Raw genomic sequence first — 22961 nt, forward strand, 5'->3', positions numbered from 1 at the left:
GTTGCAGTGAGGTCGAGGGAAGGAAACTGCATGTTGATTCAGTGCCTCCCTGTCCTTCCAGAGCGGCCATTATGAGGCGGCTACGTCATGCTGGCTCTAACCAATAAGGTCAATATTGACACGGTTACTGTTTGTGCCGAGCGATTAATTTTACCTCTCTGCAGGTGCTTTCTCTCACAACAGACATAGCATCAGCTGGGATACAAAAACTCCAGCAACGGTGAATTATCATCATGCAAGAGACACATTCATGCATCACCTACACACTTGATGTGGAAATGAGTAATTGATATTTTTTTTTTGGTCAAGAACAGCACTGATTGACAACAAATCGTTTATCTAATAACAAATCAGATGCCAATAGGTTTCAGACTCCAGATGTTGTTTAACTGTGTTAGATGCAATAAGATTCAACAGGATAATTACTGCTCTCATTCAGTGAAAAATAAACAACAACAAAAGTGGTATTAACGTTTGCCAGCGTGACCAAGCGCTGCAGCATGACACAGCTCTGGAGTGACTGGAGACGCTCGTGATCACAATGGAGCAATTCTACTGCACACACACACACACACACACACACACACACACACAGTGCTGCTACAGACGCGTACGCAGAGGGCAAAAGTGCAAAACCCCCATCTATCTATCTATATGGACAAAGTATTGGGACACAACTCTTAATTAGTCAATTCAGGTGTTTCAAGCAGACCCATTGTCACAGGTATATAAAATCAAGCTCTAGCCATGCATTCTGCTTTTACAAACATCTGTGAAAAAAGGTCTTTCTGAAGAGTTCAGTAATTTCAAGTGTGGTAATTGTGATAGGATGCCACCTTTGCAAGTCAGTTTGTGAAATGTCATCCCTGCTAGATATTCCACGGTCAGCTGTGAGTGGTATTATTGGAAAATAGGGCTGGGCAATGTGGGCAAAAAAAAATATCACTAAAATTTTTCAGTCAATATCGATAATTATGACGATAAATTTCAAATTTAAGAGAGTTTAAGTTTAAGAGAGATTTAAGTTGTAGAAACCAGACAGTTAATTGTAGTTAATTGTCATTTTTGTTTTATTCAAATTATCCACTGGTCTTCAATAGTAGCATACATTTAGATCATGATAACCACAGTTAAAACCACATATAGTACCTCAATACCATGGTAAAAATATAACTACGGTATATGGTTTCTAGGTATTTGTATGAAAACAGCATAAATGTATAAATGCACAAACACTAGCTTAATAAAAAAAAAAACAGTTTCGTTGTGCTTAGTGTTTCTGCTGTTTGTCAGCGCTGCTCCATCTGGCTGTAAACTAGTTTAAATCACAGAGTCATTTGTGTTCTGGGCTGAATTCAAGCGCTTCACACTGGATCTCACAGCGCTGTTTAGTGCTCGAGTGACCGAGACTCATCAGCGAGCTCACAACTGCTGCGCTGCCACCTGAACTCTGAGCCAAACTCTTGTTAGCGTTTTATCGAGCAAAAAAATCCATCCATCCTTCTATCTATGTTTTGGACATGGCACCACATTTTTTTGTTGATCCAGTATATCTTAGAAATTTCATGGTAATATCTGAATTAACTTGGAGTAACAGGTAAATACCTGCAGATATGTTTACTATTATTCAGTGCCATGCGATACATCACAGTACTATGGTATTACCATCCATCCATTAATGCATGTCTACAGAAAGCCCCATGGTATTATATGGTATAGTATGGCACAATCTGTAACTGGCAGGTCACAAGCGGCAGTGAGACAGTAAATACCCTTTATAGCACAACAGGGTTCCCATGTTCAGTGCAGACTCCTCCCATGTGTTTTCAACCACAAAGTTTTGTTTTTACTCTCAGAGCTATTTCCTGAGGCAGCCGTGGCCCTGTTTCAGTTGAGCTACTATTAAAAAGGGCACTGGCACAATGTAATACTCTTTTACTCAGTCGATTTGTTCAATTAGTTGTGTTTGTTCAAACTTCACAACACAACCTGCTTATGCACAGCACCTGTTCGATTCTTCTCAGTTGACGAATTGTGACAAACTAAAATGTCAATCTCTTTCTTGGTGCTAAAGATGCATATTAGTGACATTTGAGTCACATCCAAGTGCTTTATCTTAAAGGCATCTCATTCATGACATGACAAAAACACAATCTCATTTCTGCCTTGCTAATCAAAGTAACCCCAACCCTACACTAGCATACTATGTTTGGTGACCACTAGTCATTTTTTTAGACATTCACTCAGTTATTTAAGGGTTATTGTGTGTGTGTGTGTGTGTGTGTGTGTGTGTGTCACTCACTCTGTTGACTCTTGTCCTTGTTTTTAAGTTGATGTAGTTGTTGTTTCGCTAGTTCCTGGTCTCGTAGATGCTGCTCCATGTTATATGACTACAAAAAGAGGAGTTGTCAGTCATAATCATTCATAACAATGCTGATTAGTTTATCAAGCTCATTAAGTGCCCAGTAAATACACATATATATTGGGTCTCATTCATGAAATAAATTTGGTTAATGAATCTATTTGTTCATGGATTTAATCTATCAATTTAGCAACCAATTACAGATAAACTGCTTTTAAACTCAGTGTCCAGGTGAAAATGAGCTAACTAATGCTAGGCGTTAACTAGGCTCTGAAATTGCTGTATACAGGTGTAAAACCAATTGGATAAACATCAGTCAAATGAACTAACCCTAACCATAAAATGTGTCCTATTGGGCTAAAATGGAAAAGAACTGTCCGAAAGAACCAGTTAGCAGAAATAACTTCCCTGCTTGCCTGATGCTGTGGATTACAGGTATTGATGTTGTAAATAACGTTCAGTTTATGCACTGTATTGCATGTGTTGCAGTGGTATGACAGGTGTCTGTGTCTCTGCCTGCACTGAGATCAGTGTGAGACATGTACCTGTATGTGCTGCAGCTGCTGCTGGCTGTACTGGGAACAGTGCTGTGGATTGAAGGGGCCGATCAGCAGAGGGGGGTGCAGAGGGGACAGGAAGGCCGGGTCCGAACCCGGACGCACCAGACGCTCACCTACACGCAGGTCCATGGGGGCGGGGCCCGTGGGAGACCTCACTGAGTCTTCTGGATGGATAGAGACACAGGGAAATTCATTATTAGAATGAAGAAAAAACCCCTTCAGAAATAAAAGAATAAAAATATATGTGAAACTTGACTCAAAAATAATAATTCAAAAATACAGTAAAATTGTAACATTGTGAAATATTATTATAATTCAAAATAACGGTTTTATAACTGAATATATTGTAAAATGTCATTTATTCCTGTGAGTCAAAGCTGAATTTTCAGCATCATTATTCCAGTTTTCAGTGTCACATGATCCTTCAGAAATCACTGATTTGCTGCTTTTATTAATGTTAATATTTCTTATTATTATCAGTACTGAAAACAGTTGTGCTGGATCTTATTTTATGGAAATCACACTTTTTTCACACAATTATGTAATACAAATACACATACAACAGAATAACAAATAGAACAGAAATTTGGGGGTTTACACTGCAAATGATCATAAAAATAATGTCACACAATGCAAAAATATTAATGATCCTAAAACAGGCTTCATTTTGTGTGTGTGTGTGTGACATTTTTCACAGCCTTAATAAAACTCATTAAAATATCATTACAGTTACTGAGATTGTGATGACTTCCCCATATGACAACTAGCCCCGGTCACCCTACACTGTTTTGATTTAATAATTTATGCTGTTTAAATCAATTGCAGGACATTTCCACTGGTGGAGAAGGCAGAGGAAAGCAGGTGAATATACAGAAAAAGAGAAAAGAGATGGAGAGAGAGAGATGTGTGTATCGGCGCAAGCACATGTTCCAGCGTTTACCTTCCGGCACATTCCACAGTGATATAAAGTCGGCCTGATTTCCATAACTTTTGCATGCTGCTTTAAGAATATTTGCATGGTACCGGTGACTCAATGGACGGCCTGCCTCACCCTCACCCTCACACAGAGCAGACAGGAGAATCACAAAGCCACCGTGTGCATGTATGTCGGTGCATATCTGGGCTCTCACAGCACCGATGTCAGTCAAAAGAGCACTTCAGCCATTGACTTTTCAGCATTTCCCAACTCTTTTTCACTTATTTCCAACAAAGACTCCCAAAAATAGCTGTGTCTCCCACACTCACAAGATTCAGTGCTTCAGAAACTGTGACTCATGCCCTTTTGACGCCTCAAAGCACACTTACTATTGTATTCCTGTGAATTGTGACTGCTTTGTCACCGTTATTCTGACACAAAAGCCACTGAACAAAAAGTCTTTCTACAGCAGACCAATCAGCAGTGGGGAAAATGACTCACGAATGACTTCAACCGGTGAGGAACAATATGTACCTCTGAGCTGGGGTGTTGTGCAAGAGGAAGAAACTGAGAAACAGAATAAGAAATGAGATCAAAAGAGGCTAATAATAATAAATGTTTCTTGAGCAGCAAATGAGCATCATGACTGGAGTAATGATGCTGAAAATTCAGCTTTGATCACAGCAATAAATTACATTTGAACATATATTCACAGAAAACCCCTATTTTATGTATTTATTATACTACTTATAATTAAATTATATATTATATTTTAAATCTAATGTCAAAAAATATGATTAAAGATGCATTAAAAGTATGTTTTTTTTCTGTTTATAATTCATGCACCGTAAGTTGATTATGATATGTTAAAATCTATTGATATATTTAATCCATTGTGGATAATTTTACACGTTTATTTCCTGAAAATTCAGCTTTTGCAATAACAGGAATAAATGAGATTTTCAGCAGTCAGCTGAAAAGTAGAAAATAAACATAAAATAGTCCACAATGGCTTAAATATAACAGAGATTCCTATAGATTTTAACATATCAGCGTGAATTATAAATAGATAAAAATAAGCTTTATCATATTTTAGACATTGATATTATATTTAAATATCAGCTTGTCCAGCTTTTTCATTGCATAGGTTTGATATTGGAGACTAATAGTAAATAATATAACTAATATTATTAAAATCGAATAAAATAATAAATAAATGTATAAATGTTTATTAAATTTAGATAATAATAGTTATACTATTCAAAAGTTTACCATTCAAAAGAGTCACATTTTTTATTTTTGTTTAAAGAGTAAAATTCTCATTATCTAAAAAATGCTACATTTATTTGGTTAATAATAAAGTAAAAAATTGAATATTGTGAAATATTATAACAGTTTTCTATTGTAATATATCTTAAAATGCAGGTTTGCCATCGCAGGAATAAATTACATGCATATTAAAACAGAAAACGCTTATTGTAAATATATTTCTGATATAACAATATTGTCATATTACTATTTTTACTGTATTTTTTATCAAACAATGCAGCCTTGGTGAGCATACGAGCATAAGTAATATTATCAAAAGAGGTGAACTGATATGGCATTTGAAGATTAAGATGAAAAACTGTATGGGAGCAGCAAGAGAACGGCCAAAAGGGACCCGCTGGAGTTGTTTACACGTCAAGGGATGTCCTGAAATGTTCTGACACAGACCAGGATCTCCTCAGCCCCATTTTAGGCTCTTGAAATGGAGAGGAGGAACAGCTTGGCACCGCAGCCCTGGATGCCAAACTTTTGCTTCCCTGAGCTCTCAACATCCAGTATATTCCCAGTGAACACGATCCGCAGAGCGCTCCCCTGTATTCCAGGAAATAACACGACTCCCACATTTCTCTTTCCTTAGCATTCCCTTCCTGATAACACGTAACACGTCCTATATTCCACCCTGGATTATTGCATGGCATTCCCAGAAATGACCTGTCGGCCCCGGCTTGATAGCTTCAGGAAAGGAACTCAAGGCGGAATTGAGCAATATGGTGTTTTCCGACCTTTGGAGTGCTACGGATATGAACAATCATACAAAAAAAAGTACTATGCTACTATCACGCTACTTGAAGCACCTTGTAAATCTAAGAATATGGAAATCATTCATTACCAAATATGTTTATATCACCTGTTATGATTTATTTATAGTACAATAAATAAATGTAACATATAAATAAAGCATGAATGCATGTGTTTGTGCATTGAGCAAAGCGGTGTGTGTTTGTATGCATGCATTTTTTTGTACTCCTACTCAGAAAGGCAAACAATAGTGTAACTCTGAGCCAACTGAACAGAAACAGGCCAGCATATACACTAATAAAAGTGACAGACAAGCAGATGTGCAGTGGAATGCACACAGGAATGTGTGTGTGTGTGTGTGACGGGACATCTTTCTTCAAAGCAGTGGGACTGAGTGTCTGCAGGAAAATATGTGTAAGTATGAATCTGCTTCTAAGGAAACTGTGAGTTGGTTTCATCATGGGAATTTCATACTATTTGTTTTTTCAAGTATTTTGGAAATACCATAAAATTGCATAGTATTTCATTCTTAGATTTTTAGGGGTAATTGCTGGAAAGTGTTACATTTTTTGAAATTCTTAAAGGAATAAATCACAACGTATGAGCAATAGCAACACTAACACTAATTATTTGTGATACATAACCTAACTGTATTTTAGGACAAGGCACCAACTAGGTGCATGTTTTCCTTCAATGATGTAGACTTTTGCTCAATATTTGACTGCAGTTCATTACTTCCTGTAGCCTATTTATTATGCAGTGAGGAAGAAATGCTGGCACGTCAGAGATAATTTTAGGTTTTTGCAATATGTCACTTGTTCATGTAACATATGCAGAACATAAAGTGTGAAGGAGTTGCTGACAAACTCTTAAAAGGCTCTTCAGTGGTTCAGTTCAGATCATAAAATCCCATTGCTTGCCAAGAACTATTATTTTGCTGTACAGGGTTCTTGACTTGAACTTTGAAGTTTAAAGACCTTCTTGATGTTACATTATAAGTTCTTCAGTTCAATGCATTGCTTTGGGGTTGTTTTACATACGATTCTTTGTTTAAAGTTCTGTTTAGAACTTAAAAATGGTGTTTGCCAACATGCCACTGTGATGCCATGCTGTTGTCATGCAGTTGTTAAGGTGTTTAAAGTGCTTCATAACTGTTCTAAGCAGTTGCTAGGTGGTTATTTACCGGCTCAAGTCAAAAGAGCCCCACCAAGTCTCTATGGACTCAAGGTCTATTTACCACCACCAGTCTTTTGAGTGCATAAATGCTAAAATAGACACTATTTTTAAACTAAATGGTCACAGAAGTGACGATGAGACATTTATTTCCATTACTAGTTCCAGTGTATAAAACACTCCCACTTCCAGCCTCTCACACCCCGACCTGTCTGACCAGCACAACCAGTTTAAAAGTCCTCTCAAGCCATATGCGTGTGTGAGTGTGTGTGTGTGTTGATATAGTCAGATGCTGACTAACGTCAAAACCTCTGTGGATCAAAAATAACACTTACAGGTGCCATCAAAGGTGATCTCTTGATAGCGGAGCTCATACTCATGCAATCACACATAAATCAGAGAATACCGTTATTGCAATACTATACTGCGGCAGTAAAATGATTGTAACATTGTAATAAAATCTTCACAAATTACGTTTTTCATTGGAAACAGAACCATGTCATCAGGCACAATGTGAGAAGTGTTCATTTTCTTCTACGTAACTCTTAGTTTCTTTAGAAGTCGTTCACAACCACAGGAAGAGATGAGTGACGGGATCATTTCTGTCTTATATCTTGAATAGTTTTGATTTCTCATTTCCCACAGTTGGTCCAAAATTCTACTATATACTGTCTTAACATCAAATCTGTTTTCATTGGCTGTGGTTTCGTCACATTGCACAGTAATTTCACATTCGGGAGTTCCTGTAGCTCAAACTGTAGCTTTGATTTCTGAGAGAATACATGAACTGATGCCAAATCCATAAATAGAAACAAACAGCAATAGAGAACCGTACATAAAACCATTCTGACATGTTGTGAGAATTAAGAATTAAGAAAATACAATTATAAAATATAACAGTTTACTTTATGAAGTAAATATCTTACTGATCCACCATCAGTGTGTTGTTTATTTGCAATTAACATGTTAAGTGTAATCAAAGATGCAGTCTGTAAGTTTTGCCTCTTTATCGCCACCTGTGTTTGGAAACATGGAAATACAGCTTTAAATATAAAATTTGCAATGAAGTGGAAATAGTGAAAGATTGTGTCCTTCACATTATGATGCACATCCAAGTGAAACAGATTATCAGTCTAGAACTAGATGTGGTTCTATACATGTGGTTCTATACAACAGCAATAAACTGTAAGAAGGGGGTGAGGTTTAAGTTCACACAGCAACAATGTACTAAAAACTGAAAAGTTGAAAAACGGCTAAAAATGCTATATTATGCATGCCAGACCAGTGGGTGGCAATGTCACTTTACAAAAAAACACGCGCCTGCAAACATAAGCATTCTTCTACAGAGTGGTGAATACAAACAATCAAGTTGGCGAATGCATCAAGTATTTTTGTCTTAATTTATAACTACTAGTAACTCCGGAGTGTAAAATGGCAAGATGTCAAGAAACACACACACACATGCTTCTGTTGGCCAGCGATGTGGTCTGCAGAATGGGAAATGGAGAACAATAGAAGGCAAACTGTCGATGTAAATCTGGGAGCCTAGAAAAAGAGCCGGTTTGTGTATTTGCGAGTGTGTGTGCTGTTCTGAAAATAACACCAGCCAGCAAAACAGGAAGTGCAGAACGAGTGACATCTGCTTGTCTGGGGTCAAACTCCTCGCCCCCCTGCTGAGAGATGTTGATGTTAGGCTGCATAATTGGCATGTAGCAGGAGGGAGTGTAGAGCCCTGCACGGGCCTCAAATTTAGGCCCTAGCCTAAATTAAACATTAGTTTATTAGTAAATAGTTCAAATATCTCCTTACTATTTCCCGCAGACACATTCATGGTTATGTTTGCTGGGGTTTTGCAGCAAGCTTTAGCCTATTGCGTGCATTTGAACGCAGAACTATTCCTGAAGTCACCTGCTGCTGCTGCGGGACACTAAACACCATCGAGCTGCTCTCAGTCGAAGCACGGTTTCGTGTTGTTTCCACCAGCGCAGCAATTTTTTTCATCACTAATCGATAGACGTCTACAATATAAAATAAGGAGAAACCCAAAACAGGCCCGATGCCCGGCCCGCCTCTGAACTATGACGTGGAAATTGGCCCGAAGCCCGGCTCTAGAGGCGTAAAAAAGTCGGGGCCCGTCGGGCCCGGGCCGAAATGCAGGGCTCTAAGGGAGTGACGTTTCTTTTTTAGCTCTTATCACTTCAATGCCCACTTTTGTTTGTTAAGCTCATCTGACAGTAGAGGACGGGTGAAACGAACTTCCTCAGGGCAGGGAAGAGTTCAAAACGAGAGTTATTTTCTCTTGAAAAGTTGGATTCTTGAAGGTTCTGATTTGATATGGTTCATAAAAGTGAAAAGTGGTCAACGTTTGATGTCTAAGTGATGACTGCTTCAACCGTGGCAGCAGTTTTGTTTGAGGGTTGTGGCGTGTGTGTAAAACCTTACAAAAACCTGCAAATAAGACTTATCAGAGCATCTGTGCACTCCAAAGAGATTGAAAACAAGCCCTGACTGCTATATAGTCTATCATCAACCTTAGGAGTGCGTTGAGTGACTAGCGTAACTCACACTCACAGCAGAGTAATGGGCAGATATCTGCAAAGCTTTCAGGTTGTGTGTTTATTATCTGTGGAGATTAAATGCTGAGTGTCCCCTCGACAGCACTTTGATGACTTGCTGCTAACCTGGCATTTAATGGAGTATTAAGGGTTAAACTAAACTTAGATTAATCAAATACTTATTTAGCTACACAAAAATGCAGGTTAACCAGCAGCCGGTAAATAAAATGCCGTGGTAGTAATAAAGACTCTTGATTTTCATTTGGTTTTAAAATGTGCAGTAACCAATGACCACAGCTGTTAATATCTTACACACTTCATACGCAAGAAAATATCAGTTCAACAAGTGCTCTGTAGTAGTAGTTAAGAAAATTAAGTGTTTTTGTATTAAACTCTCAGTGAAACAAGAGTGTAGGGCTGTAATCAACCAAAGAAAATCTTGGTCGACTGAAGTCCTGAAACTTTCGACTAAAAATCGACTAAAAATGACGTTGTGGGGAGAAAAAAAACGTACGTTACATTAATTAGATACGCACTGTGCTCAGTACTTGGTAGCCTTGTTGTCTGCCTAAATTAATTATAAATAAACATAAAAAACTAATAGGCTATTTGCAGTATATTAAATCGTTTTTGACCTAATTATTTTGCACTGAAATGAGTCTGACACACGAGTCTGTCGTCTCTGACAGCGGTGCATCACGTGCACCTGCGCAATATCATAGCCTGTGATTTCTGAAAACAGTACTATGTTGTCAACTAGTGATATCACAAGAACTTTTGAGGAATGTGCAACATAATTTAGAAAATTATTTTTGTCATATGTTATAAGTATAACTGTCAGACACTATCATTTCAGCCGCTCTGCGCAGCTCGCACAGAGCGAGGCTGAACATAAGAGCTCAGCTTCGCGGCTGAGACACGAATAGACTTAAAGCTTTTACTCTTAATAAACACAAAAGGCGCGTCCACTTTAATAAAAAAGAATATTTATTAAACAAACAAGAGCAGAAACCAAATAAAGTGCATAACTGAAAAATAAAGCATCTTAGGCTCAAAACTAACACAAACAGTGGGCACAGCGCAATTGCGCAATATTGTGAGAACTGAGAACTGATCGCGCGCTGTGTGAGAACTGAGAAAGTGGAGCACTTCTATCAGAGTGATTCCGCCTATCGCGCCTTCACTAACTTTAAGTTAATCAACAACGAATTGTGACTCCTGGGAAAAACGGGATGTCTGGTCACCCTATCCCTATAACCATTCAGTTGCTGAGGCCATTGTTTCAGATCGCTAGTTTGCGTTTTGGTAGCGTATCCGCCCACTGCGGCTGCCATACTGTGAGATATACAAACGCCCCTCATCTGATTGCGATCCAGTGACAGGGACGCACATTTTAAAAGACAAGACAGTCAACTTAGCCTATAGGATGTATTTTGAATGTCCGGTAGTCCTCAAATAACATTTTAGTCCCGTCTCGTCTCGTTAACGAAGACGCGCATACATTTCGTCATAGTTTTTATCATCAGATATTAATTTTATCTCGTCAACTTCTCGTCTTAGTCACAGAAAAAAGGTTCGTTAACGAATATTTTTCGTCGTCCTCTTCGTTAACGAAATTAACACTGGTTCTTTGGAAGGAGACAGCTTCTTGTTTTTACACTAGCTTATTATTAAATAAATAATATTCAGCATCAAACCTTCTAAAGCCTACTTATCTGTCTCTCTTCTCCAGTGGGTTGGGCTAATCCAAAAAAAGTGAAAACAATGGGGGTGTTCTGAAAACAGACTGTTACCTGTGAAACAGGGGTGCTCTGAAAACACCCCCATTAGCAATTAGTGCTTTCCACCTGATGAAATGAGCGTGGCCAAACTGATGAAATGAGCGCGGCAAAAAATCGACCAATCAGATTTTTGGTCGAACCAGACCATATCGACCAATTAATCGACTAATCGACTGGGACGTTACAGCCCTACAAGAGTGTTCGAAAAATATTATTTATTTCAGTTGAATTTATATGGTATTTGTTAATTATTTATTAACTTTAAATTTAATTTTAGTTTAAGTTTTAGCAATTTTGTAGTGACGCTGTTATTTTTATTCGTTTATTCCAACTTTTGTTTTTCAGGTTCAGTAGTATTTTTTTATTTATTTTACATTTAAAAAATGCAATTTCAGTTCTTTAAATTATTTTCAGTTAGTTGCAAAGACAACATTAGGATTTTTCATTTTTCATCTAATGTTTATTTTTTTCAATTAAAGAAAATGTTTTAATAGTTTTAGTTTAGAATAACAACTCTGTGGGAAACCTATTTGAAAACAATCATTATATTTAAATTCATTTTTGAAAATTCTAAATGATCTCAGGCAATCAAGCTGACCTCTTCCTCAGACTGCGTTCAGAGCATTTAACAGCAGATATAAGAAGCTTGTATTTTGTTAAAGCACTAAAATGTGTCTTTTTTGAACTGAGAAGTTGTGGATGAACTTTTCATATGCATGAACGAAGTATGGGCAGGCTGTGCTAATTCAGTTTTGAAAAGACAGAAAAATAGTGTAATGTTCAAGTTACATGCACAAAAATCACAAGGCCACTCTTGGCAGAGGAAAATCAGAAAGTGTGAAACGAGTTGCGACACTGGAAACAACATAAATGTATCATTGTTACATATGATGCTTAAAGCTTCCATTAAAACCACATTAGTATACACTTTCAGTTTTACCAAACAAGCAACGGCATTATTGTCTGTGGAAATTGTGAGTTGGTCACAGAACTTGAGTATTTAACACAGAATGTTCCTTTAATAAACTGCCTGAGAAAACATCATTCCTGTCTATTCTCATGTCACGGCCCTGACCTCTGTGATACCGTCTATATCTCCTCAGATCCTGGAGATGAAAGCTTTCTCAGTGTGTGTGCGTGTGTTTGGAGGTTCAGAGAGAGCTGGGGGGGGTTGTTTTGGAGTGGGGAGCCGATCTGAAAACCTGACACTCCTGAGAAAGTAACTCAAGAGGCCCCCGGTCAGCCGCCGATGGAGCAAGAACCTCAGAAAGCTCCGGTCCGAAATCAGGGTGTGTGTGCTCATAATATTTGCAATTAAAGATTTTTTGCTTTTAGCTGTACTAAAACTTGGCCTTGAAATGTTATTTCAGCCCTCTAAAGGATTCAGTTGTAGTTTATGCATAATGAAATTCATTTAATAGTAAGCAGAGCAGATCTTTGTTTCTCCATGTGGCTCATTTGTTGTGTTGCACTACATCATTGTTAACTATATTGAGATGCCATTTTAGATTTGTACAGATATACAGTACACAAACAAGTTCATTTGATATCCTTTAATTTACAAGTAATGCTATCCTTGAAACTGATTTGCTTAAGGCAGGATGGACTGCTTGTTTATAGTAACACATAGTAAGCTGCGTTTGAAATGTTTGGATTGTTATGGAAATCCAGGCTCTCACATGACCTCGCTTTACAAAAAGGAATTGTGCAAAATCAAACCTCAGAGCATAAGAGAATAAGATTTAGGTCACAAACATATTCCTCACAAGCATGCATTGAAAGTGTGTGGTATTTAATATATGTGACCCTGGATCACAAAACCATTCATAAGTAGCACGGGTATATTTGTAGCAATAGCCAAAAATACACCGCATGGGTAAAAAATATAGATTTTTCTTTTATGCCAAAAATCATTAGGATATTAAGTAAAGATCATGTTCTGTGAATATATTTTGTAAATTTCCTACCATACATATATTAAAACTTCATTTTTGATTAGTAATATGCATTGCTAAGAACTTCATTTGGACAACTTTAAAGGTGATTTTCTCAATATTTTGTTTTTTTTGCACCCTCAGATTCCAGATTTTCAAATAGTTGCATCTCAGCCTAATATTGTCCTATCATAACAAACCACACATCAATAGAAACCTATTTATTCAGGTTTCAGATTATGTATAAATCTCGAAAATGTACCCTTATGACTGGTTTTGTGGTCCAGGGCCACATATGTCTTTGTGTTACTGTGGCAGTAACAGACCTCTGTACTGCAGGGGGTGATAGCATTACCTTCTTAATGTGTGTGTAATTAAACACAATGTCTGCTGTTGTAATATTTACTATACTTTAGTTTTGTCCTGACAGCAGTCAACCTGACAGAGAAAACTGACAGTAAAAGTTAAATATATATAGGTAAGACTCATCAACGCATCCACCATCTTGGACGAGTTTTCCAAGACGCCAAAAAACTGCCCAGATTTAAATTCCAGAAGTAATGGGATAACATTTCACAGGTGAGAATGTGCTGGCTTGAGTTTTAATTAGGGATGTAACGGTATGAAAATTTCTAATCACGATTATAGTGACCAAAATTATCACGGTTATCAGTATTATCACGGTATTGTTAAAATGTGCTGGAGATGTTCAAAAAGTACCGAAACATAAATCACTTCACCAAGTTTCATACTTAAAAATCAACAAACAGCAAATAAAATGACTTTTTGTTTGCATAATCACTAAAACAATAACATTACCAGTGAGGTCTGGATTTTAAATGACAATTTGACTGACACCAGTTTAATAGCATGTTCAAATAAATAATGTAAATGTTCAAATAAAGCTTTGAAAAAGTTTAACATAAAAGGTAGACCACACATTTCAGCCTTTAAAGAAAAGGGTTAAATTAAAATGATAATTAATAAATGATTATATGTATTTTATCGGCTCCATAAATAATCCTATATAGCATATCTGAATTGTTTAAATGTACATAAGTTTGTTTTTCATCAACCGGTTAAAATTTACAGCAGGTCATGCAAATTTGGTAAATTTTTTGGCCAGACAGAAACTGCACACAGACTGAATGTAAATAAGTGTCTGTAAATCCACTCTCTGGCAGCAGGTGGCGCTTTATACGGAAAAGCTGAATTACAGCTGATTCCCGTGAACTCCGCGAACACTTCCTTTAGGTATTAAATGGAGCTAAGATGAAAACAAAATGCCATCGAATTGTTTCTGAAGACAGTCAGATCCTTCAGAGGTACATTCATATGATTAATTCATTGATATATTAATTTGTATAATTCCCTAAGCACTCTTTTAAAACCTCCCAGCTTTTCCGCCCTATTTTCACTCAGAACGAAACTACTGTGCTGCTGTGCGATCGTGAGACTGTTACTGAAAACTCTGCTTTATGCTGGACAGTATTTATTTATCGCGAGTTGTTTAAATCACGGTAATCGAATACGGTTTTAATGATAATTAAAATATGAAACGGTAATACTAACCGCGGGGAATTTTATCATGATTTATCGTCAAACCGGTAATCGTTACATCCCTAGTTTTAATATGTATTCACTCAATATAACAGGTTTTTAAACTATGGTAATTTTATGTTGTGTTAGCTAGCGCCTTTGTCTTGTTGTATTGTGCTAGTTTAGCTAAATAATTTGCTGAGGTCTGTTGCATATATAGCTATTCATACAGGCTTGTAGCTATGGTTGCAGACACACAGTCCATTGCTCTCGAGTGTTGCTTTGACTGTTCTGGTATGGCAGATGGCTTGAGTACAGAGCAGAAGAAACATAGAAACTGCTAATGGGGAATCTATGTATATACGTCTATGCTAAAAGTAAAAAGTTTGTTAATGCTCACTATAAAGCAACTCTAAAAATGCAGTTCATTTTTGTTTTGCATAATAAATTGCATTTTGATTTCATAATGCAATGAACTAGTGATGCACTGAGATTTCAAGCACAGCAAGACTCTCTGCAAATGATTGCTCCGCCATGACAATATCTGACTTAAAAGAGAAAGCTGAAAATAAAAGTCAAGTAAAAGAAAATCCTGATACTCACTATGCAACATGTACATGCACTACATTATGAATTGCGTTAACTTTGCACATTTCTGTACCTTTGCATTCATATGCATGCATTATACGTTCATTAGCTCCAGTCAGTTCACTAATAACCTCAGCTGGTGTGACCATAGAACAGCTGACTGGAAATACAGAAGACGACAGACAGAGGAACACAGTACAGTACACTCGAGGTAACACGATAGTCGTGTTGGCACAGCGTTTCTGTCACAGCTCAGTAGGGCAGAGTTTGTATGCACACACAGCATGTAATGCACACGTGTGTATGTGTGCGCTTTAACATACTCCGCGTGTTTTAAGATTAGGGGTTCGGGACTATGTAAATACTTTGGTATGTTCATAAATCTGTACTTAAAGTGTAAAAATGTAATAAATGGAGAGATGGGAGTTTATTGACTCTGCAAGAGTTGGCACTGAGTTTGCTTTTATAACTATGTGTTTAAACACAATATATGTAAGTATGTGTGGATGAATTTGTCACACTACAACTGTATGTTTGAGTTTTTGAGACCAAAACCAACTTGTGAGGACATTTTGTCCTCAGTACTTGAAATTATTTATTAGACTTTGCTTCGAATCTAATAATGTCAACAGGCTTGTTGGAGGTTAGGTTTATGGTATTATACTGTATCTAATGAAAATCACTGCATTGAAGTGTGTGTGTGTGTGTGTGTCAGGTGAAAATGAATGAGTGTGGAACACAGGCTGATGTATAATGTATCCTGAGTATAATATTCCCACACTGTCCTGACATAAGTTTCCAAACCGCTCATGTTCTCTGTCCGATGGCCCCTGAACACCCTCACTTAAACATTCAACAGCAACACGAGCTTCAAAACACCTCAGTATCAGCCATAACCACAACAATTAACAATCAACAATGAACAATTAACCTGTGTGAGGCATTAATATTTACTCATTCACTCATGCTTGATTTGCTATCAGACAGGTCTTTGGGAAACAGTAATAAAAACACATATACCTCTATGCTGAGAGTGAATGATGAGGTGCGTCAAAGCTAAAATCCAAGCGTTTTATTCAACAGAAACCATCTGCACTGCAAGTTCTAGTTTTGTCATATGCTTGCAGTGTGGGCAAAACCTTCTGAGAATTCCACTGTTTTTATATGCAAACATGCACTAGATGGACAACTTCTGCAGCGTCTCACGCATGATGCAGTGCTCTAAAAATGTGGCGCTCAAGTAAAAATAGGTTTTTAAAAATTCCACTGCTCACGTCATGTTTTTAAATGCTAAAACATCCACTGTGTGAACTGGCCCAAAGGCAGTATCCTGATTCCTGTTAATTGATATACTCATTTTTCAACTAAACCACATTTACTGCTTATCGACTCATCTGGAACGCTCTAAACCACATAAAATAGTGCTACTCACATGAGAGATGCAAATCACAGATGATCAACAGAACTTGGCATTAGCATGTTGCTAAGCTAACACTATGATATTGTAAAAAGGTAAACAATACAAAGCACGGTAACACTTTATTTCGATAGTCCACTTTAGACATTCTACTAACAGTAAGTAACTTTGTAACTACATGCCAACTAGCAGTCATTAGAGTATTAGTATTCTACTAACCCTAAACCTACCCTAACAGTCTACTTTGAGAGTTAGCAGACATGTAGTTGCAACTTAATGAGAATTAGTTGACATGTAGTTACAAAGTTACTTATAGTTAGTAGAATGTCTAAAGTGGACTATTAAAATAAAGTGTAACCCAAAGGACAAATATATATATATATTTATTTATTGACACTTCTGAGTACTGGATGAAATACTGAGTTAAACTTAATTTAAAAAAAAGGTTTTATTCATAACAAGATGCCAAGGTGGCCTAATGGAAAAGTCACATCACGTATGTGCCTAAAATGAGGCCTGTAGGCAAAGTCACTGTGCTTTGGAACAGAGTTACTATGCACTGTTAATACAGACTTTTATTTAACAAAAACACAAAAGTGTAAAAATACAAATACAATTAACTGCTGTAAATCCAGACAAGGTTTGTGAAAGTCCAATGCATGCTAACAAAAACTTTTCACCATCTTGTCATCATGCAGTGACTAAAAAAAGATGCTAATCCGGTGGAAGAGGGACAGAGTCATCACTGTTTATTTATGAGATCGCATGCATGAACTTTAGGGCGGCTTGACAAGATTCTATAGGTACGAAATGCACCAACAGTAATGATTGAAGAGCAAGCGCATTGTTCCAAGACAAGCAAAGAAAAAAGTGCAATGACACAACTGCAAGAAGCAATGCATATAATGCAGAGCACTCTCGTTCTTATTAAGGCATTTTTTTTCATTTCAGAAGTATCTGGTGACGGCATCTCTCTCTTTTTAGTTTTCTGTCTGGCTGTCTAATAACTACCCACACTGCAAGTGCCGCAAATAAGTGTCGGAGGCCCCAGAGGCCGACATACAGAACAAGGGGAGGTTTAATCAAAAACCTCAGCCATTTTAATTAGCCCCACACACACACAGAGAGCGACTCCCCTGGGTACACTGGCGATAGGGCCTGGATTGTTTGGTTTCCCGTTCGACTGAGGAAACACTGGTGATTACAGCTCCAGCCATGGCTACCTCAAAAAACAATCTGCCATTTTATATAAATAGCCAGAGGATGGAGTCCGTTTTTGCAGTCTTGAGCAACACTTCTCTCTTCTCTTTCTTTCTCTGAACTATAATTAGTCAATAGTGTTGCTCCCCAGTGGTTGCCTTTGGTCAGCAACAACATCCACTTTCGCATATTACCTCCGTATGTGTCTCGCTCTTTCATTCTGGCTCCTTTCTTCTCACGCGTTTAACAATGTGTTGGTTTGAGAGCCACGGGAGCTCGAGGCCATCCCATAAACACTGAAATGGTGAGTTACCATAGAGACCTTTCTGTGTACATGGAGGCCATGTAAAAGTGTGACAATGTGAGCGAGTGAGGTGCTGGTTACGAGTGCAAAACGCACAACAGAAGAGAGACTAAAAGAGTCAGCGAGACTCTTCCTGTTTGCAGACTTAGTCTTCGTTTCCTGTTCGTGACTTCTTGTATGCGGCTATTTTTGTTACTGTCAGTTTCTATTGAGGTAGAGATAGCAGTTTATGTGTCAAGGCCCAAATGCTCACAAATGTTAGCATAGCTACATGTTAAAATAGCTAATTGAAATCTGGTGGGTTCCCCTAAATAACAGCTAGCTCTTTTTGACACGCTAAAACATATTTAACTTTTGGGGGGGGGTTCATAGAAAACCCTTCTATGACCATTCAATTAACTTTATTTACACCCAAAATATAAAGTTATTTAAACATTTATTTTTAATATTCTAAAAAATAAAATTTTCTCGTGGTGATTAGAACATTATTTAAATGTTACAAAAACGTTTCTTAGAATGTTCAAGAACAAATAACATCATAAGATAATTTCTCTCAATGTTATGAGAAAGTTTATCAAATATTAATAAAGTCATAAGACATCTATGTAACGTTTTAAATGTTCCCTGTTAGCTGGATAGGCAAGCAAAGCAAGTTTGGTAAAAGAAAACTATTTTAGCAAGTTAACTATAGCTAGGTAGCATAACCACACATTAAGTGATTATAGGCTTATTACTGGGCTGTGTGGGTTTTTCAACTAAATGAAACAAGACAAATAGCCAGGCTATTTCTGTCCGTCTCACATGGTCATTCAGAAAACAAGGTCTCCAACATGTCGCAAAAACCCCATGGTGCGAAGAGTTCACAGGCGTTTAATGGCTAACTTAGCCTAGAGTCTGATTAGCCCTGAGGGTTTAGACCCAAATCAGGGAGTAGAGATGGAAAAACTAGTTAAGCATGAAACCCTCTTCCGTTCATAGTGTCGAGCTGTCAAACCTCTGCTCCAAAAGTCTGAGACCACTAATAAAAATGCTTTTGTTTTTCATCGTTTCTTCTGAAAATGACATGTTAAATACCAGATTTTCATTGTGGTCTCGGTCTTTTGTTATATCTGTTTTGATAACGTACAGGTGCGTGTCATTCTATGCATGCCACACAAGCCAGATCTTCAATGTTTCTCCTTCCTTGCACTGCATTTGAAGGAAAAGCAAATATACTTTTCAAAGCGACTGTGAGATAAGTTGATAAATAGGCCTCCTGTTCTCGATCTCTATTTTACTGTTGCTAAATTGACCTTGTGCAAGACAGGATCTCCAATTTTAGATACATTTGACCGCATTCACATACACCCTCTCGCTCTGTTCTTCGCTCGCTTCTAATCTCACCATCTGTCTTCCCTTTCTTTATCTTCAATCTATCACTCCTGTCCTGATATTTCCCATTCCTCCTACTCACAGAAATCTAATGTGACTTGATTTAATCCAAATTCATGCAGAGGCTTTCTTTTAAAATCAGCAACACAAATAGCACTTACTATTGATTCCAACAGTTTAACATTAACATGCCAAGCTAAAAATGTGACACTCTAATAGGAAATAAAACATAATAGATCAACTATTGATATGGATGTATGAAATATACCCTTGTGAGAAGAAGTGTGCTTAATTGTATTGAATGTGCATTACTGGTGTGTACTTTAAGGACAGTTAAATGTAAATTTTATCCTCCTTAACAATGTGTAATTGCAAATATATTTAAATACATGACATACAAGTTTCAACAGAAATGGCATTTTACGTTTACCATAGTTTACCATAAATGTGTGTCAGTACATTCAACATGAAACATATTTCAAAGACAATAGAAGTAATTATGAAATCATATATACATATAAAGATGTATATCAGTTCTACTTACAGTATGTGGGTCAAAAACTCTTTTAAGTTCAACTAATTGCATTAATATGAATGTAAAACACATTTTCATTGCATTGTAAACTACATGCATTTAAGTGTTTAAAAACATTACATTCAGTTTTTTCAGTTTTTATAGTTATTAATATATTTACAATCATGATTAGTCTTGCTTAAATTAGATGTATGACTTTTGGAATAGCCTTTATGATGCACTTTCATTGCCTTAAAATATTGCCAATATACAGACAAAGCTCACTACATATTGCAACAGAGTGAACTTCCTCTATTCAATGACTCTATAAGTCACAGACTGAAGTATTAAATGGTAAACTGAATATATTTGACGCCAGAGGAAAACTTCTTGCTCTTTCGTAGCTCAGGAGACGTAATGGGTTATGTTTCATCAGCGATGTCTCCCTAATATAGATTCATTCAGTGTGTTTTCGTCACACTGAATGAGTCCTGCAGAGTCCACAGCTGTCTGAGCTATTCAGACCCCTTGCTTCCGCGGCAGCTGCTCAGGACGTTCGTCCAGCCGGTGCGCGCCTTTGTGTACACGTGTGTGTGCTATTCTAATATTTATAGCTGGTCACAAATACTTGAGCAGATTCACAAGCCGTGTGTAATCCTGTCAACAACAAGATGAGGGGAGTGCGTGTTTGTACGGGTGGAAGAGCAGTATTAAAGCAGTGTCGAAGTTTGTGATTCTCTTTCAGTAGCTGAGCAGGTTTCCCCTCAATCCCAGACAGCTTTTAACAACGCCAGTGTGTTGTTCTGGGAGAACGGCCAGTCCACACATAATTTAACTCAGATTAACTCAACTCAAAACAAACGTGAAACAACAGAACAGTGTATAATGTTAATATTACAAGCTGAACGTCTAAGGGTTTGTTGTTTGAAGGTTTAGACTGAAGAAACATTTTTAAGGTTATGACAATTGACAATTTGAAATATATACATACACATATCTGGCCAGAGGTGAACTGGCCCCCAGACTGAGCCTGGTTTCTCCCAAGGTTTTTTTTTTCTCCATTCTGTCACAGAGAGAGCTTTGGTTCCTTGCCGCTGTCGCCTCTGGCTTGCTCAGTTGGGGACACTTAATTTCTAGTGATTATCGTCAAATTTGATTTCACAGATACTATTTAAACTAAACTGAGCTAGACAATGACATCGCTGAATTCAAATTGAGTGTTTAATCTTATTATTATACATTACTGACACTCTATCCTCCAATTTGATGCTGTTAAGTGCTTTGACACAATCTGCATTGTTAAAAGCGCTTTATAAATAAAGGTGACTTAACTTGATATATACTAAAATTACAAATCCTATTTGTGAATAAAATAAAATATAGATATTAGATGAAAACTCCAAAAAAAAATTTTTTTTTGGTAGAAATGTTGCAACTCACTGAAGTTGTAGTACTAAAATTAGTGAAAATAAAACTGAAATAAAAACAAATTTGGGCTAAATGTAAAAAAAAATAAAAAAATGGCAAAAGCCGGTAACAAAACTGAACATTGAAGCTATATATAATACTAAAATATCACTGCTGTTATTTTCTTTTCCCCAAAAAACACACATGCAATGTAACACAGTCAAAGATCATTAAAAATCATAAACATATATATTATTTTTCAGTTCTTACGAAACGGCAATCCAGAATCAGACTGCTTATTTGTTGTAACAAATAAGTCGGGGAAGTCGTGGCCTAATGGTTAGAGAGTCGGACTTGTAATCCGAAGGTTGCGGGTTCGAGTCTCCGGCCGGCAGGGATTGTAGGTGGGGGGAGTGAATGTCCAGCGCTCTCTCCACCCTCAATACCACGACTGAGGTGCCCTTGAGCAAGACACCGAACCCCCAACTGCTCCCCGGGCGCTGCAGCATAAATGGCTGCCCACTGCTCCGGGTGTGTGTTCACGGTGTGTGTGTGTGTGTGTTCACTGCTGTGTGTGTGCACGTTGGATGGGTTAAATGCAGAGCACGAATTCCGAGTATGGGTCACCATACTTGGCTGAATGTCACTTCACTTCACTAACACTATGTGGCTCCTAACCTAAAGAGAGATACAACATGACTGAGAAGCTGTAAGCAGATTGTGGAGTCATACTGGTCAGCTGATGAGACTGCACATCATCAGGAGTCTGTGTGTGTGTATTACAGCTAGCTGCTGCATTATATCAGCAGAAAGTGTAAATGCTTTACCAGGTCAACGAGAGGAATGTGTCTGATGTTGAAAAGATGGAGGAGAAAGGGCAGTATTAAAGGAGCGCTGCCTCGGGGTAAGGTCACGTCTGTGAATGTGTGAGTGGGTTTCAAATGTATGTCACACTAATGAAGACAATACTACGGCATAAAACATACTCTTCACAAGTGTGTGAACATAAACCATGCTTGATTACCTGTCAACATGTTTATAGCTGCCTACATGAATAACACTTCTAGTTACACTCGATTTCACATTTGTTGCATCCCAAAATGAGTCAGAACACACTTACGTGAATGTAGGTCAGAAAAATACTCCATGCAACTACATAAACGTGAGTGATTGATGCATTGCAAGCATTACTGTGGCAGTAACAAACCTCCATACCTTAAAATGAAAGGTTTTTTCAAAGATATTACAAGTTATTGCAATTTTGATTCGAAGA

The 22961-nt window shown here is 37.5% G+C and overlaps 1 protein-coding gene across 3 annotated transcripts in view; it reads right to left on the reverse strand.

Annotated features, from left to right (window-relative positions):
* Positions 1-22961, reverse strand: part of LOC306859727 (histone deacetylase 7-like) — an 82573-nt gene that overhangs the window by 31817 nt on the left and 27795 nt on the right. For all 3 annotated transcript variants that reach the window (XM_079400947.1, XM_079400949.1, XM_079400948.1), the window contains exons 3-4: positions 2908-3086; positions 2303-2390 (exon numbers count right to left, since the gene is read on the reverse strand). In XM_079400947.1, the coding sequence (XP_079257073.1) occupies positions 2303-2390; positions 2908-3086 (267 nt within the window). The remainder of the gene's footprint in view (positions 1-2302; positions 2391-2907; positions 3087-22961) is intronic.

Source organism: Barbus barbus, assembly GCF_936440315.1.
Source record: "Barbus barbus genome assembly, chromosome: 40".
In the NCBI taxonomy this organism is placed as follows: domain Eukaryota; kingdom Metazoa; phylum Chordata; class Actinopteri; order Cypriniformes; family Cyprinidae; genus Barbus; species Barbus barbus.